The sequence below is a fragment of the Python bivittatus genome, unplaced genomic scaffold (genome assembly GCF_059951505.1).
Source record: "Python bivittatus isolate LINGU-HERP-01145 unplaced genomic scaffold, Pbiv_v1 ctg000080_np1212, whole genome shotgun sequence".
Lineage (NCBI taxonomy): Eukaryota > Metazoa > Chordata > Lepidosauria > Squamata > Pythonidae > Python > Python bivittatus.
Genome location: NW_028277035.1, coordinates 13,350,292 through 13,374,088, shown reverse-complemented (window position 1 = coordinate 13,374,088; position 23,797 = coordinate 13,350,292). Strand labels below are relative to the sequence as shown.

The window sequence follows — 23,797 nt, the reverse complement described above, 5'->3', positions numbered from 1 at the left end:
AATGAGATGTCATCAGACCACAACATTTTTTGTTACGTTCCACTGAGAGTTCTTTGAAGGAACAATAATTTTAAATTCCTAATTCTCTTTTTACCATTGTTTCTATGCTTAATGTCTAGAGTAACAAAAATTGTTTTCATTTCTTGATGTCTCATTCAATCTTCAGTTATACTATTAAAGGTATTAAGAGGTATCATCTGGAGGGAAGACCACTCCTAGTTTCCTTCCACCTAAATATCAGCTAGAAAGAGGACCATCTTAACTTATAGTAGAATTTATTCTTAGCCAGTCAGTTCTTTTGCGGAATCACAACCAAGCCATCTTTGATTTTGAATATAGTAAGTGATATGGATGATGGAAGGATGCAGGGGTATGAAAATAGGTTTTGCTAACAATTCATGCAAATACCTACACAGACTTACAAGACTATATCCATTCTTATTTTTTTTTTTTTTTTTGCAATGGAAATCTTCTGGAATGTTTGATTCTGGAGTGGAGCTTTTTGGTTGAAGGCTAGTTCTGAAAAAGGAGGCGGAATCACTGCACGTGGCAACTGCTGTGAGTTAATGCACAGTAAATTATTGATTTTAATGTGATGAGAGAATGCACTCTTCCATCCCCATATTGAAGTTAGGCCATCTGCCCAGGACCAAGCCTGAATTAACCCTCCTGGGGTTTTTTACAGACTACATGTCCCAGATGACAGTAGTGCAGAGAGAGATAATCACCAATCAAGACATAAGGAACCTTTCTGCTATATATGGAGAACATATTTTGTTGGTTCATCTTAAAAAATGGTGGTGGAAATGGGGCTATAAACTTTAAAAATATCCAAATAATGAATTATTCCAGTCATGTTTTGATAACAAAAAAAATGCGAAGGGTATTCAGGAAAAAATTGCACCCAGGATAATCATCTGAGTCTTAAATTCCACACCAGGTTGTAGTCTTTTTCCCATCCTCCCATTATTTTTCCTTGGCTATTAAACTAGTAGCAAATAACGGATTAAAGAACCAGGTGAAGGAGGTGGCAGATAAATACCTACCTATTTATTTAGTAGACATTGTAGGAAAGTCAAAGTATTTACAGATCTGCAGGCTTATCTTGAAGGTCCACCCTCATGTTTTGTCTTTCTCTTGAACACAATGTGGCAGGTCACTTTTTTAGGTCTAGAGAAGTATTTGGTAAAAGCCTGTACACAGTGCCTTCCAATGTCAAAATGGTTTAATGGTGCTGCTGGCAAATCACCATTCATTGCTTTACTAAATCTGATGAAGGATCCACTTTAGACCTTTGTTTAATTCTGGTGTAGGAGTAAACTATGATCATTACAAGTTACATTACCAGGTCACTGGACGCCTTGGGTAAATTAAGTTTTAAATTAGGTTTAGACTGAAATATTCTCACTAGTATGGCTATAAGCCTAACATTTTTTGTTTTGAGCTCGTCAAGAAAGGGTAACGTACAGCATAACAAATATAAAGATCTACATATGAAAACTTAATACATACTCAATATATTTGAGTAAGGAATAAGTTGTGCTTCTAGGGGACCCAAATCTTTATTTCATTCACTGCAGTCATTTCTTCAAAAGTAACCTTTTATGCACCAATCCATCAAGTGACAGTTTAACTACTTCTTTAGACATTTCACTTAGCAAGCACTAAGTTGTTACTCTGAAATGTTTGTGATGTGTGAAGAAAATATAGCACCTTTTCCCGTTTGATTTCATCTCTTTGAAAGGCAGAGATTAGAGGGCTTGTTGCCATCACTTCCAACTATAAATAAAGCCTAGGAAGTGTTAACATCTTTGCAAATATATTGCATTGATTTTTTTTCCTTGCACAAATAGATCAGGCACATGCTATCATAATTCTTCTAGGATTTTGTTCCTCGCCCAAAACTTGAAATAGTTTTCATTAAATTCTGTGCTCCCTAAATCATTGGATCTACTTCTTTCCAAAATTGGTATTAGCTTCAACATTTCAGTTTGTATTTCCCCTCAGTTTAATAAACTCATTGTAGTATAATCTGTCTATAGTCAGAACATGAAGACTGAATTACTAGAAGCAGATTATTAGTCTTAATGCTGAGTATTGCTCTAACACAGCTTTCCTCAATTCGAATGCCCTCCAGATATATTAGTTACAACTCCCAGAACTCTTCTGCCAGCAACTAGATTGGAGAAGGCTACCCTATTAGAATAACCAACCCAAACATGTTTGGTTTTCTGCTGTACTACTGAAATCCATTTGGCTTTCTGCAAATTACTTTGGCAATCCAGACATCTGCTCAACACGGCTGAGAATAAGTTCAATTTAAAAGGCTCTTTGTAAAGAAAAATACCTTGAATAATATTTTCATACTTATGCAGAGGTGAGGAATCTGTGTTCCTCCACATATTCCTGAATGGTAGCGCCTGATATCTCTCACAGCCATACTTGCTGGAGCAGATGGGAATTTGAGCACAACAACAAAAGGGCAACAGGTTTCCCATGATTTATACCGTTAGAAAATGTATGACTATATTTCAAAAGTATTACAGTATCTATATGAATTACTGTTTTAAACTGATAAGGCTACTAAATACTTCAAATGTAGTGGTGGGAGACCCTTCAAATCTTAATTCTTTGTCCTTGTTTTGTTTCATGCAAACTATTTCCATTTCTCCAAAGCTGATAGGGCAAGGTTTTTCTAATTGGGTTTCATGACCCCTAGGGTCCCACGAAAACCTGATGGGAGTTCTATGAGAGAGCAAGGAAAAAATATCAAATGACTTTAATGTATGAATAAACTATTACAAACACATGTTTTGCCTTACTGCCAATTTTCTATTACTACAGCTTTGCCTCTTGATCAAAGGGCTCTGAGAACTATTTTTAGCTAATAGGTTTTATGACCTGAAAAACTGCTAGAATCTTGAAATTTAGGTCTGTAGCAAACCAAATTCTTGTAGCCCTGGGACTTGTACTTATTGGGAAGTTGCAAATTTGGAAAAACTGGGAGTGGTGCAGAAATCAGGCAAAAGATGGGCTATATGGACTTGTAGGTACCATAGAAGAGCATGGTTCAGGCAGGAGAGCAGTCCAAATGCCCTGTATATAATCTTTTCCCATTCAAAGTGAAGCTTCTTGAGAGGATTGAAAAGTTAGCCTCCTTTCTTAAGGCGTTGGTTTGCATTAAAAGTGAAAGCTTAGCATGAGGATACTTTCAAATGAATAGTATTGATCATTTTGAGCTTGGACCACTTGATCCAAATGATCAGAACAACTTGAGGACAACTTTTTTCAAGCTCAAAGTAGAGTGTTTTGAATTCAAATATTTTGAATTTGAAACCCTTTGAATACCTATAAGGAATAATCACCCTTATCTGCCTTATGATGTGATTCAATTTTATGCATAACTCATTACTAGTTTTGAAAATCTTGAGTCAAGCTTCAAGTAAAAATTATTTTTAAAGTGTGTGAGCAGTGGAAATGTCTACTTGCATTATACTAGAGCAACATTTTAGAATGCTGAATGTTAAGAAGGATGGTTGCAAAAGTTTTATACTAAACCCAACTGTATTCAGCTTACTGTCATGAAATAAATACTTCCTTTGTTTTGCTGCTCATAAAGAAATCCCACATGAACGTTCTTTTCTTAAAAGAAAAAATAGCTTTGAGTCTTCTCTTCTTCAGGGTCAAGTTACCCGTGCACAGGAGGCTGAAGAGAACTACATTATCAAGCGGGAGTTGGCAGTTGTGAAGCAACAGTGCTGCTCTGCCACAGAGAACTTGCAGAAGGCGCGAAGCACCATTCAGCAACTTCAGGACCAACAAGTAACTATGAGAGTGGAAGATACAAGAGTGAAGGGGGCTGTATGATGGGGGGAGGGTGAGATTACATGCAAGTTGCCCAGTTGGTTAAACCACAGAATTTTAAAACTCACATGACTGTTTTGTGGGGGAAGCCTGGAACTGGCAAGTCCACACATTCCCATTCCCATGGCAACTTATTAGAATGAGCTATACAAAGCTATATATTTTACTGGGTTGATTTTGATAGTTGATGCTTTCCTTGAGATCAGTCGTGCCAGTTCAGGGCCTTCTTTTGCTCTTTTTCCACTGTTAGTTTTAGGAATGATTGTATCTATTCAGATTCTTGCTTGAATATTTACTGTACTTTAGTCTTGACCAGCTTTTCCCACCCTTATGCATCTGAATGTGTTGAATTACAAAATAAACTCCTAACTCCAGCCTTTATGCCCATTAGAAATGTTGGCTGCTAATGTGACTTACTGTACAACAGATCTGGGGGGCATCAGATTGAGGAAGTCCCATCTAGAAAAAGAATAGATATGGCTATTCCTAATAATTATGGCCCATGATTGAAGGCCAAATTTGAGAGTTCCATGCATAGTCCAAAGAGTATCCGGAAGCTACAGCTGGTGCAGAATGCGGCGGCGCGGACAGTTCTTAATGCCCCTAGGAGGGCACATATAACACCGCTGTTGCGCGAGCTGCATTGGTTACCAGTTTGCTTCCGGGTCCAATTCAAGGTGTCGCTCATCACCTTTAAAGCCCTTCATGGCACGGGACCAGGTTATCTGAGGAACCGCCTCGCCCTGGTCACTTCACCCCGTCCCACTCGGTCCAGCAGAAGGGGCAGGTTGCAGACCCCACCGGTCAGGGAATTTCGATTGGTGGGGTCTAGGCAGAGAGCCTTTTCTACTGCAGCGCCCGCCGTATGGAACATCCTGCCTCCTGAGGTCCGGTGTGCCCCCTCCCTCATGGCCTTCAGGAAAGGTATTAAATCCTGGCTTTGCCAGAAGGCCTGGGGGCCAGAGGGGGGCCTGCACCTGTGGAGATGGCTGGTGGGATGATGGGTTGCCCCCCCCCCCAGCATCTTACAGATTTTTATAGGGCCAAAATTAGAGGAGGTTTTTTAGGGTATTTTTAATATGTTTTTAAATTATTTATAGTTTTTAGCCATCTTGGAGAGAATTGTATTTCTTCTTTTTTATTGTGAGCCGCCCAGAGTCACCTGTGGGGGAGATGGGTGGCATACAAGCCGAATAAATAAATAAATAAATAAATAAATAAATAAATAAATAGTCTCCTGAAATGGAAAAAAAAAAAAGAAGGAACAATTGAACTGTAATCCACTAGGAGGGTATGGCTTTTATAAAGCAGAATAATGCTTATCCTCTTTTTCTATGGACTGTAATTTAGTTTGTAAAGTTGCCCTCCCTGAACTGCATTTTTCCTTTAAAGATAGAGCGACTAAAAAAGGGCAGGGAGATATTTTGTTCAGAAGAATGGCCTTCAGGAAAAGCCTTAAACATGTCTCTCCTCTGCTCCTCATATTCACAGCCCCCTTAAAACAACAAGCCATTCAGAGAATTCATAAGTTGCCTGCATTCCAACTTATATGATTCTGACTTCTAGTTGCAGAAATTAGAGCTAGCTGATTGCAATAAAAACTATAGGAACATTGGAACTATAGGAACATTGGAACTATAGGAACATTTATTCATTCATGGCTGTAGTATCATTTCATTTGATTTACTAACATTTCTCATACTGTGTAGGGAAACCCCCGCTTCTCTGAGGAGTTTGTGAGCCATCTGGAAACAGAACTGGAGCAATCCCGCTTGAGGGAGTCTGAGACTCTGAGTGCTCTTAAAGAGATGCAGGATAAAGTCCTAGACATGGAAAAGGTAACTTCTCTTTAAAAGACTGATACAGAAGTACACAAGTGTTAGAAAATATCCAAGACAGGATCCCTTAAGCCACAGCATAGACCAAAGAACCTTTGGCCTGCTAGGACTCCCTATACAGCTCTTTGGACCTCAAGCAAGTCTGCCCCTCCTTCCCCCATATTTCTCCCCAGTGATGTCAGCTGCTTTGGGCCCAAATACTTTCCAGTAGCATAGAATGGCTGAAGATGGCCATTCTACAAGAAGCACCTGCAACCTCAGATCTGAAAAACATATATAGCACTAATGCTTAAATCATCTCCTTTCCAGAAGAACAGCTTGCTTCCAGATGAAAACAATGTGGCCCGTCTGCAGGAAGAACTGAAGGCTATGAAGGTGCGGGAGTCTGAGGCAATGAAATCTTTTAGAGAGCTGCAACAGCAGGTGAAGGAGCTCAATGACAATTGGCAGGTATGCTACATTTGAATGATGCTGTATCTGGCAAAATCTCATTTGTTAGATATAGTTGGCAAATTGCTTGGCTGTGTTCATGATTCTAATGTAAATCTTTGTATAGAAGGCCACAAGGACTGATCCTGTAAATTACTTAGCAGTTAGTACTGAATGAGTTAATAGCAAGCACCTTCCGGGGTGCAAACATTTAGACAACCACTAGATAGCAATAAAGGACAGGAAATTCTTGTATCTCCTTGCTGCCATCTACTGGTCACCAGGAGTTTTGTAGCCTAGATTTGGGAGCTCCAGGAGCTTAATAAAATCTGGTTTGATGCATAAATCATGTTAGCATTCATATGGCAACTTATTAGAATGAGCTGTACAAAGCTATATATTTTACTGGATTGATTTTGGTAGTTGATGTGTTTCTTGAGATCAATCATGCCAGTGCAGGGCCTTCTTTTGCTCTTTTCCCACTGTTTTTTCAAGATTTTTCCAATTTCTTGTTTTAAAAGTGGCATGAATCAAGTGCCATGTTTGAAGAAAAAATCAACTACATGTAGTCCTTGAGTTATGATGGTAATTGGGACCAGAATTTCCATTGCTAAGTGATATAGGTCATAAAGCGCGAGGTTACGTGACTGCGATGGAAATCCTGGCAGTCTTCATTGCCATCGTTAACTGAATCCCAGTGGTCGCTAGACAGGGACCCACCCCGATCCAAGCCATTCCCGGCTTGGTCCCTCCCAGCCCCGAGCCTTAGTAAAATAAGGGATTGCCTCCTCTTGAACTTCCCCCACCAGCCTATCTTGCCTCTGGTCTCTGCAGATGTTTGCCCTGCACAGCAGCACTCCTCAGCAGTGGTGGCAGCCCTGGGGCTGAAGTAAAGGCCCAGAGCCTTCAGCAGTCTCAGCCAACACCACCACTCCCAGGCCTCTACTTCAGCCCCAGTGCTGCCACCACCACTGCCGCCAAGGAGCACCATGTTGTGGCCACTCACCCCAGCACCACAGCATAAAGCCCCAGGCACCCCAGCTGCCCTGCACTCAACACGCCCTGCTTCCCCCAGCTGACGTTCGCAGTCTACTTCCCCCCATTGCTGACGAGGCATGCCCGGCCTGGCCCTATTCGAGGCAGCTGCTGGCTGTGCCAGGTCTTTTTCCCAAGGCCATTCCAAATCACATGCTGCCTTCTTGTGATGTTGTCGCAATGCATCTGAGACACTCCAAAAGCTTGTGAGTAGGTTGTACCTGCCCCTCTCCAAACGTACCTAGACATTTAAACAATGGGAGGGAGGGAAGGGATGTCTAATAATCAGTAATTGTCTTCTTATATTTTCTGTAAAACAATCAGTACTGTTCTTTATCAGAAATAAGTTGTCAGGAGAATCAAGTTCTACCTGACCTGATAAAGATTATTTTATTTAATAGATTTATATTCCAGCTTTCTCCATCCTGTTTCTCCCCCACATCAACAACCCTGGCAGAGAGGGACAGACCCAAAGTCACTCAGTGAGTTTTCATGGCTGATGGTGGAAACTGCATCTCCCCATTCCCAGTCCAACCTCTTAACCGCCACCCCACACTTACGATGACCGTGACTTTGCCATTTAGATGCAGAATAAGCATAGTGCTGCTTTCTATTTTGTTATCGTCATACTCAGCCTTGGTGCCCTTGGAACCCTGAATATACTTGTGCCTAGATTTGCAGATGATTGTTCTGCTTCCCTTACTTTAGACCCATCTGAGCCGGACCGGTGGGCGATGGAAGGACTCTCCCCGAAAGAACACAATGAATGATCTCCAAGATGAACTGATGAATCTCCGTCTGCGTGAGACACAGGCCCAGGGTGAGGTCCGGGAGCTGCGTCAAAGAGTGGTGGAGCTTGAAACCCAGGTGAGTGAGTAACAGTTGTGGTAGTTCTTCTCTCTACTAAGAGTATTCCTATGGCTAGACATTTATAGCTAGACGTTACAAGTTCTTTCTACCTGCAATTTCAGAGTATCAGCTGGCCTTTATTCTTCTTTTCTAGGATCAGATTCACAGCAACCTCCTCAGTCGGATGGAACAGGAGTGTTCTGGGCTGCATGAAAAGGTGCAGTATCTCACTGCCCAAAACAAAGGGCTGCAGACGCAGTTGAGTGAGACCAAGCGCAAGCATGCTGAATCTGAGTGCAAGGTGAGTTACCCCATTAAATGCCACAGGGCCTGTGGCTGTCCCATATAAAATGAATCAGGCTGCTCAACTGCTGCTCAGAGGTAAGGAGCTCCACATTGGAATTCTGAATTTTAAAGCCAAGCTTGTTTTTAGAAAATCCTTGGATGCTGGAATTGCCCAGCACTAGTGCACCACAATGTGCAGATCTTCCTGTCATCAAAGTGCCCAAAATCCTGTCCCTGGGATAGCTTCCAAGTAACTTAATGACTCAGCATGAGTTTATTGGCATCTACAGCTGCCATGAGGAATTCCAGGAGCTAAGACTTTTTTTTCCTGTTTCATATGTTGTGCAGATCTCCTTGCTTGCAGTCTGATGGGCTGCTGCCACTGGTTTGTATTATCTGTTGCAGAGCAAAGAAGAAGTTATGGCTGTTCGCCTGAGAGAAGCAGATAGCATGGCTGCTGTGGCAGAGATGCGGCAGAGGATTGCTGAACTGGAAATCCAGGTTAGGGGAGAGTAACTAGCGGGTGTCCTTTTCAGCCACAAGTGAAACAGGAGCCAGCAGTGTGTTGCAGCTGGAAGAAAAGCAAATGCTCTCTTGAGGGATTAACAGAAGCATAGAGTCCAGATCATGGGAAGTGATTGGTCCACTATACTCTGTGCTTATTGGACCCCATGCTGTGCCCTGTTCTGGGTACTTCAGTTTGAAAAGGACACATTGGAGCAAGTTTGGAGGAATGCTACTAAACTAGTGAAGTATCCCCTGAACCAACTCCTCTGTGGAATTGTGAAGGATCTGGTACTATATGTTTGCCCTACAGGAAAGCTGAGATATAATAGCATTTATCAGATACTTGAAGAGTTATCACACAGGGGTTGCTTTCCTTTGCTAGAGTTCTTCAGACTGGCTGGCCAGAAAATTTTCTGCCAGTGTTGTTCTAGTGGATCCTGCACTGGGGAGCAGGGAAAACAGTGGACTAGATGGCCTCTAAAATCCCTTCAACAATATGATTTGGTTATTTATGCAGGTTGTGAAATAATATATGTGCTGGGCTAAAATCAGAAGTAGTTGTGCCCTTTCCTCCAAGCAATGATCATTTTTAGCCCCCTCTTCCTTTCACATGCAGAGAGAAGAAGGAATGATCCAAGGTCAACTCAACAATTCTGACTCCTCCCAATACATTCGTGAACTCAAAGAGCAGATTGATGAACTCAAGGCAGAGGTGAGCTCAACCTAGTGGGAGAAAGCAGACAAAACCATGGAGGAGTTTCTGATGCCTTCTCTGTTGGACTCTTAGCATCCTTTAGCAAGTCACAGCTGTCTTTTTTATACAAATAGGGGAGGATTGCAGAGCTATGAATTATCTTGGTCAGCTCTTAATATATAAACTAATCAAGTAGTCAGTGGCAGTTTGAACTATATTAGTATATTAGGCCAAACTTTGTCAGGCAAAGGTCAGTTTTTATCGGAAAAAAAACCCCCCACACAAATAAATGTAATGTTGGAAGACACAGAGGCTCAAAGCCCCCACATCCTGTGTGATTTAAAGATCTGCTCTGACTTGTCCTTAACGTGGCTGTATCTCTTTAGGTTTATGAGATAACCTTCAGAGAAGTGAATTTTCTCTTAAGAGTGGGTTGTTTTTATTTGTTATCCTTTTATGTTTGTAATGCCTTGTCAGTCCAAGGAAAAAGAAGATATTGCGTAGAACCTCACACCTCTAGTAAGTCTTAGGCCAGGACATGGCTTTTATCATATCATAGCTATTCCATGGCAAGCAGGAACTTGGCTTATGTGTATTAAAGCAGCAATTCTCTTTTGTCCACTGTGGATTATTTTTGTTAATCCAAGTTATTCTGGAGCTTCAGTGAGTTTCATAGTGCTGAATGCCAAACCATCATGGCTGCCCCAGTATCTTCTCTTTCTCTCTCCTGCAGATTCGGCTAATAAAAGGACAGAAGCCTTTTGAGGACTCTATGGGCTTTGATGGTATACATATTGTGAGTCATCTGGCAGTGGATGATGACTCACTGCATTCTTCAGATGAGGAGTTGCTGACCAACCCTATGGTAGTGGGTGCCCTGCAGGATGTCTTGTATCCACTGTCTCCCCACAACACACACTTTCTGCATGGGGCCGAGAGCTCTGGTAAGGAGAGTGATGGCACTACAGATAGCGATCCAGATGAGCCTGCCTCTGCCACTGAGGCCAATGGTGAGATCATCTTTGCAGAGGCCTTGGGCAAATGAGGAGTGATGTTGCCATCCCAACTCCATCTGGAAGGCAGTTGATCCACTGGCCATGCTGTACTGAGGAGTCAGGGATCAGATGGAACTGAGTCTTCTGCCCAGTGAGTATCATGCCTCAGATGTGGCATGGTGTGCCCCACATGGACTATATTGATTGTTGTCAGCACTGCCTTTTTTCAGCTTTGTCACTGGGAGTTAAAATCCAAATCCAGGTATTGGCCTCATCCACATCCTGCTTTCCACACGTTTTTTCCTTCTCTACACAAAAGTTTGCACAGATGAGAACTTTGAAGGGGCAGCAGAAGCAGTCAGTCCACTGATCCCCTAAAATACAGCCGAGTTGTATTCAATCTCTTTCTCCTTGCTGTGCTTGGAGAGGGGAAAGGGGTCAGTCTTCCCTTTATTTATATTTGTCTCCTAGCATGCTGCTCTGCATCCAGAGGAGAAAATTGAGTGCCTCCATACTTGTTTGTAATGTTCCACCCTGAAAAAGGACAGGGAAGGAGAGTGAGCTTCTGAAGAAGTGATTGGTTCTAGTGAGGGAGATAATATTTTTGTTCCTGTGTGCATTATTTATTTCTAGAGTGCAATTACTAATCCATCTCTGAAAAGTTCAGTGATTTGGAGGACTTTTATGGAGTAGCCAAAATTGCTTCTGTACCTAAACATACAACATTTTCTATTTAGTTATATCAAGGGATACTCTTCATTAACTCCAGTTTTATAGTCATCTTTTCAAACACTGATTTTTGCAGCATTCTGGCTCAGTGCCCAATTTGGCTCAGGCAGGAGGGCAGGCCATCAGTGCATATATTTATATATATATAAATAATCGGGGGGGGGGAGATACATTAGTAAGCTGCTCCTTGATTCATGAGATCAGTATTAATTGCTAAGTTACTGTGTGGAGAGATAGAAATATTGTGGAATGTCCAGATAGCTGATTCTGCCAAGATTTAAAAAAAAAAAATGGAAGCCCCCAAAGGGCTAAAACTTGAATTACACATCAAGTAAAAATAAGACTCCTAATATTACATTTGCTTCTAAACACTAGTAGAGCAAGGATAGCAGGGGAGAACCAGCAGGAAAGGTATGCCAAACCCTTTGTGCTTTCACTGATGATTCTATGCAGATGCTCCTCAGTTCCTTTAAGCATTGGGCGCATTTGCTTGTATAAAGTGTAGTTCTGCTCCAAGCAGCAATTCCTTGCAGAAACAAGCCTCTTCTTGAAGTGTGTATGTGTGTGTTCATGGGGGGAGAGGTGCTTGGGGGCAAGGTAAGGCAGGGTAGGGAAAAGAACATGTTTTCTTAACAAGATTAGCTTCTAACAGCGAAAGGATTGCTGACAGCCCACTTAATGACAGTTGGTAAATAAAGAACCCATAATTTACTTAGGGATTCTATTGAAGAAGAGTTTAAATAGAACTGTACAGTGATGCGCACCTCAGTTGGAAATACTGCAGTCATTGCAATGCTATTTGTAATTCGGTTCATATTCATTCAGCTGCAGAAAGGCTTGTTTTCCACAAAGCAGGGTGGGGGGGCATCAGTAGTTGAGAAGAATCAGTGGAGCATTACTTACAAGCACTCCATGTTTTTTGCAGCTAGAAATAATGCTGCAATTGGTACTCAAAGACCTTCTCTTCATTTTTAGGGTACCGAACTGAAAACTGCTAGTTTAATTTTGTCCCCTTTCCTTAACACAGCCCAGGTTTAAGAGTATTAAAGCTTCTCTGTCATAGCATGCTTTTGGGGGATTAGTGTAGCACCCAGATATCACTGGGACGAAAATTCCAGACTCTACCCCCCCCCCAAAAAAAGATAGGGCAGGACAGCTTTATGAAAAAAGCCTTTAAAAAATATGCAGTGCTGTTTCTTTCCATTTAAATTAGGGAGGTGTGCTGTTTTGAAATATTTAGCATTGCAAGGTGTCTGAATAAAGGTATTGTTACAAATGATAATGTTACAGCTGAGAATAAAGATCACCTGGCACTAGAAGATGGAAAGGGTTTCACAGAAGGTCTATGAAAGAGGCTGGGCAGATGCAGAACGTCGAAGATGTAAGGCTTTGACCCTGCCAAGAAGGTAGGCAATTTTGTTAAGCAAGAATCTGGTTGTGGAGGGCCATCTACGAACAGGTTCAGGTAGTTTTTGAACTGGGGAATTCCTCCCCTCGGGGAAGGGGGCCATTTCTTGCTGTGGACGTATTTTCTTCATTCTTCGCTCAATTTTATTTCTTTCTCATCTGTAGCAAATTAATATGCCTTTTAATTTTATCTAGCTTGTAAAGCCTGCAACTTTATTAATGACTGAAAATGTTCTGTATCAGACACATAGACCTCTCTTTTTGGAAGAGTCCTCCATGACCGTTTCCTTGGCATGGGTTTGGAAGGGATTTGAAAGGGAGAAGCTGCTTGGATTTTCCAAGTGCTTTCTCAGCTCCCAAATCAGTGAGGGTAAACCAGCATTTGCAAAGCAGGAAAACAAACCTACATTTGCCTAGCCACCTACCACATGGCTGGCCCTGAACTATTGAACATAAATAAACGCACAAACGCGCACACACACACACACACACATATATATATATATATATGTATGTATGTATTTATATAATATGCCCAGGGAAAGGCACCAGTTTGGCATAATCTTGCATATTTTATATATACGTTTTACACACATATACATATACCCATGCTACACTGTATTACTAACATTTTGCAATTTACTGTTTCATTATTCAATCTCACATAGAGGTAATCAGAATAATACGTGGTCCAGATGAGTTCAGTTTGCACTGTTGTTTTGATCTGCTTGTATCAATCTGAAGCTCCCCTCCCTCCCCCCCCCGCTAGCATTGGACATATGTTTGCAATGTTGGATGGCTTGTGAAACTGTTTGCCAGTTGTGCATAATTCCTAGCAGTTGTGGATATTTGTTTTGTGTAGTGCTATCTGAATGCTTACTGCCTCTAACATTACATGTTAGGAAAACCTTTAACTGATGCTATTTCTAAATATGAAGTAAATCCATTGACTTTAGTGTTTCACAGTTACACTGGAGTAAATGAGAGAAGATGGTTCGAACCATATCCAAATTGTTTTTTCATTTGGTTTGAGATTGTTATTGTTAAATTTAGACTTGATTCATTTGGCTGATTTATTCTTTAAGGTTCATTGTGGCAAACCCTGACTGAAGTCTGTTAACCTATTCTATACAAATTATTCACATTACTGCAGCTTTTTTCTAGTGTTTAGATTGTGGCTGTAGAGCCTTTTGATACAGTTTATTAAATGATACCACAAATTCCCCCTCTCCATTGCTTCTATACTTGCAACTGTATAGAAGTTTGAAGACAATGATAACTTTCTTTTTCTTCCATGCTAGCAGATACTAGGAACTACAGGATATATAAAAAGTGTTTTGGTCTGATTTCTCAGAGTAGATCCATGCAACATCGGAGTACAAGAGTTGAATCCTCCTTTTGCAGATTACCAGGAGATAGTATTGACTTTTCTTTTTGGAGCTCTGGATGGTAAACATAAAACCATGTGATAAAAATTATTATATCAGATAACTTGCAATGAAATCTTTAGAAAATTAATAATAATGTAAGTATTAGGAGCAAGAGACTGGACGAGCAATGGGAATTCTAATTTCATCACAGCAAAGTGCAGGAAACTCAGCTGTTCAAGTTGGCATAATCTGTTGCTTTTGGTTGAGTTTGGTTAGATACCAAATGTCATGAATAAACCACAGTGTACTGAATTACATTAGGTCATGAAAAACATAGCCTTGATTCTAGCAGAATGAGCTTGATTCACCAACTGAACCATGTGTCTAATTCTTCAAAAAGAATCCATTTACATCAAGATACCCACAACCCCCAGCCCACCCCAATTCCTCTGCTGGATATAAATTATAGTATTTCCAAGGAATTTTCTTTCTTTTTGAAAGTAAAGGCCTACTGAAAACTATCCATCCACAGAATCCATGGCAAGCATGTTAGAAGAAAAGTGCAGACAGCCAATCTTGGTAACCTGAGAATCAAACACTTTCGGTTTTGATCTGTATCTTAGAGCAAAAGTATCTGCCTAATTAGGTTTATTGTTTTTTTTTAAATTTGTATGAACTTTTCTGAACATGGTTGTGAGTTTCCAAGCCAAACTACAGTGCATACGGAAAGTATTTAGATCCCCTTCATTTTTTTCAATTTTGTTATGTTGCAGCCTGATACAACAATCATTCAAATTCGTTTTTTTTCTCATTAATCTACAATCAGTACCCCATAATGACAAAGTGAAAACAGAAGTTTAGAAATGTCTGAAAATTTATTAAAAAGAAAAAACTGAAATATCACATGTACAGTGGTACCTCTAGTTACGAACTTAATCCGTTCCGTGACTCTGGTTGCAACTCGAGTTGGTCTCAAGTCGAGGTAAAGTTTCCCATAAGGTTCAATGTAAATCCGGTTAATCCGTTCTGCCCTCCGAATTTGGTCGCACTACGAGGCAAATTTCCCCATAAGGTTCAATGTAAATACGGCTAAACAGTTCTGAAACATATGCATTTTATTTTTAAACCTCAAAAACCTTCCAAACGCCATAAAAACCTTCCAAACGCCACAAAACACACCACAAGCCTCACCGAACATCTCCTTGCTACCGCGATCTTGCCCACAGGAAGCCGCGACCACGTGGCAGCAGGGAAAATGGCCGCGGATCCAGTTCGTAAGTAGAGCCGGAGTTTGCAAGTAGAGGTAAATTTTTGGGGCCGGAGCTGGTCGTATCTTGAAAAATTCGTAAGGAGGGGCGTTCGTAACTAGACGTACCACTGTACTTAAGTATTCAGACCCTTTACTCAGTACTTTGTTGAAGCACCTTTGGCAGCAGTTATAGCCTCGAGTCTTTTTTTGGTATGACGCAACAAACTTTGCACACCTGGATTGAGGGATTTTCTGCCATTCTTCTTTGCAAATCCTCTCAAGCTCAATCAGGTTGGATGGGGACCATCAGTGGACAGCCATTTTCAGGTCTCTCCAGAGATATTCAATAGGGTTCAAGTCAGGGCTCTGGCTGGGCCACTCTGGGACATTCACAGAGTTGTCCCTTAGCGATTCCTGTGTTGTCTTGGCTGTGTGCTTAGGATCGTTGTCATGTTGGAAGGTGAACCTTTGGCTCAGCCTGAGGTCTTGAGCACTGTGGAACAGGTTTTCATTGAGGATATCTCATTGAGGATAGCTCCATTCAGCTTTCCCTCAACCCTGACCTGTCTCCCAGTCCCTGCTGCTGAAAAACACTCCCACAGCATGATGCTGCCACCACCATGCTTCACTGTTGGGATGGTATTGGGCAGGTGATGAGCGGTACCTCATTTCCTCCAGACATAACGTTTAGAATTGAGGCTGAACAGTTCAATCTTGGTTTCATCAGACCAGTGAATCTTGTTCCTCACAGTCTGAGTGTCCTTCAAGTGCTTTTTTGCAAACTCCAAGTGGGTGTTCATATGTTTTGCACTGAGGAGAGGCTTTCGTCTAGCCACTCTGCCATAAAGCCCAGATCGGTGGAGGGCTGCAGTGATGGTTGTCCTTCTGGAACTTTGTCCCATCTCCACACAGGATCTCTGGAGCTCAGTCAGAGTGACCATTGGGTTCTTGGTCACCTCTCTTACTAAAGCTCTTCTCCCCCCATTGCTCAGTTTGGCCAGGTGACCATCTCTTGGAAGAGTCCTGGTTGTGCCAAACTTCTTCCATTTGAGAATTATGGAGGCCACTGTGCTCTTGGGAACCTTCAGGGCAGCAGAAATTTTTTTGTAGCCTTCCCTAAATCTGTACCTTGCAATAATCCTGTCTCTGAGCTCTGCAGGCAGTTCCTTTGACCTCGTGGCTTTTGCTCTGATAGAGTATGCGTTCTCAGCTGTGAGGCCTTCTGTAGAGAGGTGTGTGCCTTTCCAAATCATGTCCAATCAGTTTAATTTACCACAGGTGGACTCCAATCAAGGTGTAGAAACAGCTCAGCAACAATCAAGAGAAATGGGAGGCACCTGAGCTCAATTTCAAGTGTTGTTGCAAAGGGTCTGAATACTTATGCCAATGTGATATTTCAGTTTTTCCTTTTTCATACATTTGGAGACATTTCTAAAATTCTGTTTTCACTTTGTCATTATGGGGTACTGAGTGTAGATTAATGAGAAAAAAATGAATTTGAACGATTGTTGTATCAGGCTGCAACATAACAAAACTGAAAAAAGTGAAGGGGGTCTGAATACTTTCCAAATGCGCTGTGTATGTGAGCCAGTCATTTGCTTCTATTTTTAAATTTACTATTGCCCTTAGCATGAAGTATTATAAACAAATTTTAAAGGATGAAGCCAGTTTTTAATGCAGTGGTCCTTGTGTGCTTTCTTCCCTTGCATTTCCTTTTGTGGCTATTCTTCAGGCCTTTATTCTTTTCCCAGTGAAGGTGCCAAACCCACTCAGTCCTTTGGCATACGGGGTAGCTAGCTAGATATATAAAATCCTCAGCAGAACTTGGTGAGAGAGGAAGCAAAACACCACTTAGAGGTGCATTTTTGTTTCTGCCATGAGCTCCCACAGGCATCTCCTCTCTTACCTTACCTTACCTTACCTTACCTTACCTTACCTTACCTTACCTTACCATACCATACCATACCATGCCATGCCATGCCATGCCATGCCATGCCATGCCCTGCCCTGCCCGTCCTTCCCCCAAGTATTTATAACAACACAGAGCCATTAGGCATCTTCCGTGCTTTGTGGTAGGCTTCACGTTCTTATGCTAAGAAAGAGGAGCCACCTGCAAAGTAGTTTAACCCAGCCAGTATCTTAGAGCAGCCTGCTATGTTTGGCCCCAGCAAATTGTTTTGGACAGGCTAGGCTGAAGATGGTGCTTGTGGTAGCTACCAGCATACTTCAATTTGCACTTTAATAGGATTTTTCTTTACATTTCCTTCTGCACAGAGGGAAATCAATGTGGTGCTGTGTTAGGGCTGGGATTGGGACTGCTACTTCTGTTCTCCCCCCAGGTTTGACACTTGACTTTGAATCGCTCACTAACTTGAATGCATCCCTTTGGGTGCCAGTGCCCCTTCCTGTGTAAGCAGGTAGCATTGAATTTCTTTGGTTATTCTGTGTAACTTTGGATGGCACACTATAAATGACCCTAAATAGGTATCTTTCTTCCCCACTCCTATCCTGGGCTGCAGTGCAACCTACAAAAAAAAGTATGCTCTAGGGAACTGAGTGGAATTAGACATAGAGATAAGAGAAACTGGTCTGTATTTCCTAGGTCCGAGTTTATTTAGCCTTTGATCATAGAAATCTCATCATTTTAAGAGTAGCGGAGCCAAATTGAGGGCATGGTGCTTCCCACCATGAAAAGGTACATTTCCTGTCCTGGAATAAATTCTGTAAAACTGCTCTGGTTATGTTAGGCATGTACTGGTTAGCATCTGTGAAACTGCCAGCACACACTGTTAAAAACAACACTATTGTTTTTAATGGGCAAGAGTGTAATATTTTTAAGTAAGAGTGTGAATGCTCCCTTTGACAGGCATACCTGCTCCAGTGTTCAAGTTATTATGTATTGTTGTAAATTAATTTCACATAACAGGTGAAAAACTCACTATGAATGCCCATAGAATGTTTTGTTAGTCTTTACCTCAAATTGTTAAACACTACTGTTAAAGGACATAACATTTTTTCATTATTACATTTATTTTTCATTATTTTCTTTAAAAAATATAATCTTAATGAAGAAAATCATCTAATCCCTGTGGGATTTGTTTCCACAAAAGCTCTGGTTTATTATGCTGTTGGGATACATTGTCCTCTCTGTATTTCTCCCACACACATACAAATACACCTTTGTATTGTGAAGAGATGTTTTTTTAGTGGTACCTAAATTAAGTTTGATCAGAATGACTTTGCAACAAATAAAGCAAATAAAGCAAGAGCCTTGGGATATAAAAATGTATATTTGGGCAAGATAATGATGGAAGGGAAGGAATAATGTGAGACAATAGCCCAGATGAAGAATTTTATTTAATCAGGATAGAGAATAGGAGATCATGCTTTGGATTGTAAATAATCCGGCATGAAATAATTGCTTAAGCATGTTTGATACTGACGTGGTGAAAAAAAGAAAGCTTCCCTCTTTGGCTATGAAGTCATTGCCTAGAGAATCTTGGGGAACCTTTGTTCCAAAGAAAGTGTTCTGCCATGTGTATGTAAAAATATTCTTGCTGTGTGTGTGGTAGTTTCTGAAATGCACAAAATTTGAGTGGGATCAGCTTGCCTGCTGCTATAAATTAAATTGGCCACACTGCATTGAAGTTAGCGATGCAAACTCACCACATCTTTGTTGTGTATCTAGTTCTCATGTTTGAAAGTGGAAGAGCTAGTGAAGTCAACAACATGCTGTACCGTATTGGGGCTATCACATGCACTGTGCTCTTCCCTGCCCACATTTTATCTTCATATACTGACTTCCTCCTATTCTGTACAGCTAGACCACTGAATGCTAGCAAGCTGGTGAATATCCAGAATCAGCATGCCAGTAACAGTGTGTGCTTGCTTTCCAGGTTAGAATGTATTGTTCTGTCATATCCCCAACTGTTCCAGAGATCATGTGTTTAGTGTAAGTACGTACCAGTGTCCCTTCTCTGCTACTCAGAATATAACTTTCATTCTTTCCAACCCATTCCCATTTTAAAACAAATATTGTTGTACAAAATACCTGTACTTAAAAAAAAATAATAAACTATTTACACTGTCTTTAACTTTGTGTCTCAGGCCTCGTTGGATGTATAGTACTCATCATTGGGAAAGAGTACTTGTGTACCTTGGGAGTGTCAACTTCTGCATTACAACTGTTCCAAGATTGGGAAGTTTCTCTCCAAGATAGTTTTTTCAAGAAAATGTTGTGGATTGTAGTCACAACTGGAAGGCCTATCTTGTCATCCTTACTACTAACAAAAGTCCCACATCACACCCAAAGTTCTGCTAGCCAACCTATGGTAGGCTTAAAAAAAACGGTAGTCCTTTATGCAAAATACCTGACAACTCCAGGGAAGCTAATAGTAGGATAATTGCTGTGGCATGAATGTTGGGAACCAGTGGGCATCAGCTCCCATCAAACAGAGATGACCTAGGCACAAATTCTTCTACAGTGCCATGTTACTGGCAAAATCATTCCTGTATAGATTGTAAGAATGAGCCCAGTTTATCTTTTCTCCCAACATTTGGGCCAATAATGAAGGTTAAATTAGAAGCTGTTAACAAGTGCAGCAACATAGATATTAATCACCTGACCACTAAATAAGGTTTTGCAAGCAAAGTAGATGTTATAGTTGATCACATGAGTGGCATTTCAAAATAATAGTACTATAAAGCTGAAGATCACTGCTGCTGAAAGTCACAATGCATTTTTTTTTGCCAGTCTGCTCAGCAGTCTGATAGAAAGGAAACTACATCATTTGCATTATGACTGACAAAAATAATCCCAACAATTTTGCTAAATTTGAACTTTTTGCTGCTTGCTTCCTTGAAAACTTTTGGAGCTGGTGTTTAGTTTATATTTCTACATAGGTTAATATTCATTCATGAAAACTGAACTGATACAAGATTCTAAAATGATTGTGGGTAAGTAGTAGTTTAACATATTGTGGCAATACGGCCTTTTCTTAGTATGTTTGGGTTACTGGATCATTACATTAAGATCTAAAATAGTTTATTTGTTGGATAGGGCATGTCATGTGAACACAGTGGATACACAGTATTAACACTATTGGATAGGAAAACACAGCTAGACGACACTCAGTGGGAACATTAAACGTTCCCTGATCTTTCTTTTCTCCCGAAGCGTTTAATTGACAACTTCCTCAAGTATAAGAACAGCGGCATGTTTGACACAGTAGAGGAATGTACATACTTTAGCACAGACTGAAGCAGGAAAGTCTCTTTTGTTGATGCCCCAGTAAGAGTAAGAGAAAGGAGCCACACTCCAATGAAGCAACACAGCTTTCTAGTCTTCCACCCTGTTCCATAATGAAAAGCCTTCCTACTGCTAATTTACTTATTGAAGCTAGAGCTTCAAGCACCAAGTCAGGCAGTGTAAGAAGATATTGAAGCCCCCAGTTGTAATAGAGCACTATAGTGCACTATAGCTGAAATCTTCATGAATGTATCTAATATGGGAGAATACTAGTAGGTTTATAAAAGCTTGATCAAAGCTTGAAGCTTGAAAATTCATCCCAGAATCTGTAAGAGAGAGAAAAAAAAAAAAGATGGAAAGATGGCTTCCTTACTGTCCCTTTCCTGTATTTCTAGCCACCCCGTTATGGTTCTCATGTTCCTCTCTGCAGCTTTTTGCATGTCCTTCAGCCCAGTTGCTCCCATCCTCAGCAGACTGCAGCAGCTATCACCCTTGGCTGAGCTTGGAAAAACTGAACAGCGCCGGACTCAATTAGGACTTGGATGAGAGGAGGGAAGACCAGGAAATCCCAGGGCTACAAACTAGACTGGGAAGTCAAAAAACATCTCAGAGAAGGCAATGGCAACCCCTTTCCATCTTATGGCCAAGAAAACTATAGAGGAGTCATCAGGAGTTGAGCCTGGCTCGAGAGAATCTCTTCACCTTCACAAATTACTATTGGTACATTTTCATAATTGATACAAGCATTCTCTTTATTCTGGAATGCCTCCCTTGTGAATGTTAATAGCGCAAGAGCAACAATTTTATACATGAACGAACTCTGGGGTAAGTTTTACAGCCGCTTTACAGTTCCTTACTGGCTCTTTCCATAAATGGCCACATGGCTGGTTTATAGTTTAGCATACTAAACAACATTACTTCCCACCATTTTTAAACCATAATCTATTGCAGACTCTGGTAGCTCTGCATTTTGCAACAGCTGGAAGCAGTGCTTGTTGTACATGCTGCTCCATATTCACCATCTCTACGTTCACCATTTTTGAGATCCATGTGCAATAAAGCAGTCCAAACAACAATGGGCAATATGTCGTAGCAGCCCATGGAAATGTTCAGGCTCTAGTCAGATTGAAGAGTTTGTACCAAAGTGCATGTTTGGTCATGCACAAGGCTATCCATTTCAGTCAGGTGGCACAGGAAATGGGACCTAGTAAGCTATACTAGCCATACAGCTTGGAAATGCTGGGTTGTAATGGCATCCACCCAAACTTTGCATACAGTTCCAAGCAGTGAAAAGTAAGATAGCTGCAGCTGCTGCAGGACCCTTACTTGTGAGATGCTTCGTTGCCAACCTCACACTTGCTCAAGAGTTCTTCATTCTCAATCAAGTCCATGGAATAAGTAACATTTCCATTGAAAATTAAAGACAATTCCATATTTTTATCATCTGACAAAAGGTTTGGCCGTCACTGGTTTTGTTGTTGTATCCCAGCTGCATTTCCCCACAAACTTTTACAAATTCATCTACCTGTGTTTCAAGAGAGGCTTCTAGGGCAGGGAACCGTGTGCAGTGCTGGCTACATTCAAAGCTGAGGAAATATTCAGAGGAATGGAAACAGCTGTTTCTTCAGGAGCTGGTAGGTGAAATACAATAAAATATAAATGTGTTGTTCTCTTTCTTCCCCCAGCAACCACTGCTGCTTGCTTGTTTTCAATATAGGGATATTACCTCTTCCAGAAATGGGCAAACTTGCCTTCTACTATTGGCTTTGGGTTAATTTATGAGCATCCATGCACAGTTCTAGTTTCTTACTGTTAAGTACTTGAGATCAAACAAAAGTAGCTGAGATGTACAACAGCCTTGATTTGGGTGCACTTCTCATTGGCTCAGAAGCCGTGAACAGGAACTTTTGCACAAAGTAATTCACTGAAATATTTGAAGAGCACAAGGGTAGAGAAAACTGCATTATGGGGTGTTCAGGCCAAACTGGGGATTCCCATGGAAGAATGAACAAGACCATCTTTTGTATGAGGGGAGAGGAGGTTGGGATCTGTGCCTCCTTACTGAACTACAACTCCCATAATAATTTGGGGAAAACAGTGAAATATAAAACCAATAAAATTGACTAGGTTGGCTTTCTTCACAGGCGGAGCTCAATTATTTGTCAAAACTAGAAATACAGTATCAAGAAATAGTTACCAAGGCTGGCTTCTCAGACTACCTCACCTTTCTCAGTTGCAAGTTGGATCTTCTTTCTGACAGTGGTCTTACCTAAGAATTCAAGGACAGTGATAGCATATAAAACCTTTAATTTTTAGTACTCTTTTTTTTTTTCTGGGGGGAAAAGCATGAAAAAAGGATACGCAGTATCTGCTAGAAAATTTGAAGAAAGAAAAGGGTCATGAAAGTGGACTTTCATTTAACCCTTCCCCCCCACCGCCCCCACCGACCTCCACTTTGTATCACTTCAGCATTTGTCTTCGTTTTCTTCATGGTGAGAACTGGGATTTGAAAATTAAGCTTATGCACAGAAAGCCTCATGACATATTGTCTAATTGTTATAAATAACCTTATAGTCTATTTCTTATAAGAATAAATATTGAATGTGCCAGACCCAGAAGGCTGAGGAATTTTAACTCTAGATCCTCACGTAAATGCCACATTTCCATTCTCTGATCCTGTCATTAATTAAACTGCAATTATTTGTCAGTTTTAATACCTTAATTCACTGATCTACTGTACTTAAGCTGGTTTCTTTCCAGTTTTTTTCCCACCATCTGTGTTGAATTTCAGGCCTTGTTAAAACACCACGTACAATAATTGTGCAGGCAATGTAAGAAGGAACAAAGTGATGGGAAATTTAAGAGGATCAAATCTTTCCAGAAGCTTTGGGATTTTTCAAATCCATGATAATGGAAGTTCAGCTAAAATTATTTATTAGATTTATATCCCACATTTATTTTGTACAATTCAAAATAGCATACATAATCCTCCCACCTTCTGTTTTCCCTACAACAACCCTGTGAAGTGGGTTGGGCTGAGAGAGAGAGTGCCTGGCCCAAAGTCACCCAGCCGGCTTTCACGCCTAAGGGAGGACTAGAACTCGCAGTTTCCTGGTTCCTAGGCCAACCCCTTCACCACTACACCAAACTGGCTATTGCTGTATATTGCTATATTGTTATTCAGGAAAAGGTACCACAAAGTCCAACACAGGTCAATACAGCATAGTTATCAAGCATTGCTAAGGAAACTTTTAGAAAAAAGGCTTCTTTTTGAAAATGAATGTTTATCCAAATAAGG

General features: G+C 40.9%; 2 protein-coding genes across 8 annotated transcripts in view; one reads left to right on the top strand and one right to left on the bottom strand.

Annotated features, from left to right (window-relative positions):
• Positions 1 to 23,797, top strand: part of EVI5L (ecotropic viral integration site 5 like) — an 85,358-nt gene that overhangs the window by 51,242 nt on the left and 10,319 nt on the right. For 4 of the 7 annotated variants that reach the window (XM_088133574.1, XM_088133572.1, XM_088133571.1 and 1 more), the window contains 8 exons: positions 3,682 to 3,822; positions 5,574 to 5,702; positions 6,012 to 6,152; positions 7,875 to 8,033; positions 8,170 to 8,316; positions 8,706 to 8,801; positions 9,424 to 9,519; positions 10,235 to 19,345. In XM_088133574.1, coding sequence (XP_087989700.1) covers positions 3,682 to 3,822; positions 5,574 to 5,702; positions 6,012 to 6,152; positions 7,875 to 8,033; positions 8,170 to 8,316; positions 8,706 to 8,801; positions 9,424 to 9,519; positions 10,235 to 10,546 — 1,221 coding nt within the window. In that variant the 3' untranslated portion in view covers positions 10,547 to 19,345. Of the gene's footprint in view, positions 1 to 3,681; positions 3,823 to 5,573; positions 5,703 to 6,011; positions 6,153 to 7,874; positions 8,034 to 8,169; positions 8,317 to 8,705; positions 8,802 to 9,423; positions 9,520 to 10,234; positions 19,346 to 23,797 lie in introns of those variants that run through there. The other 3 variants (XR_015794716.1, XR_015794715.1, XR_015794714.1) reach the window with 3 other exon arrangements.
• Positions 19,454 to 23,797, bottom strand: part of LOC103066946 (transforming growth factor beta receptor type 3) — a 29,789-nt gene continuing 25,445 nt past the window's right edge. The window contains exons 15-17 of the mRNA XM_007436835.3: positions 22,724 to 22,768; positions 22,025 to 22,130; positions 19,454 to 20,825 (exon numbers count right to left, since the gene is read on the bottom strand). Coding sequence (XP_007436897.2) covers positions 22,045 to 22,130; positions 22,724 to 22,768 — 131 coding nt within the window. The 3' untranslated portion in view covers positions 19,454 to 20,825; positions 22,025 to 22,044. The remainder of the gene's footprint in view (positions 20,826 to 22,024; positions 22,131 to 22,723; positions 22,769 to 23,797) is intronic.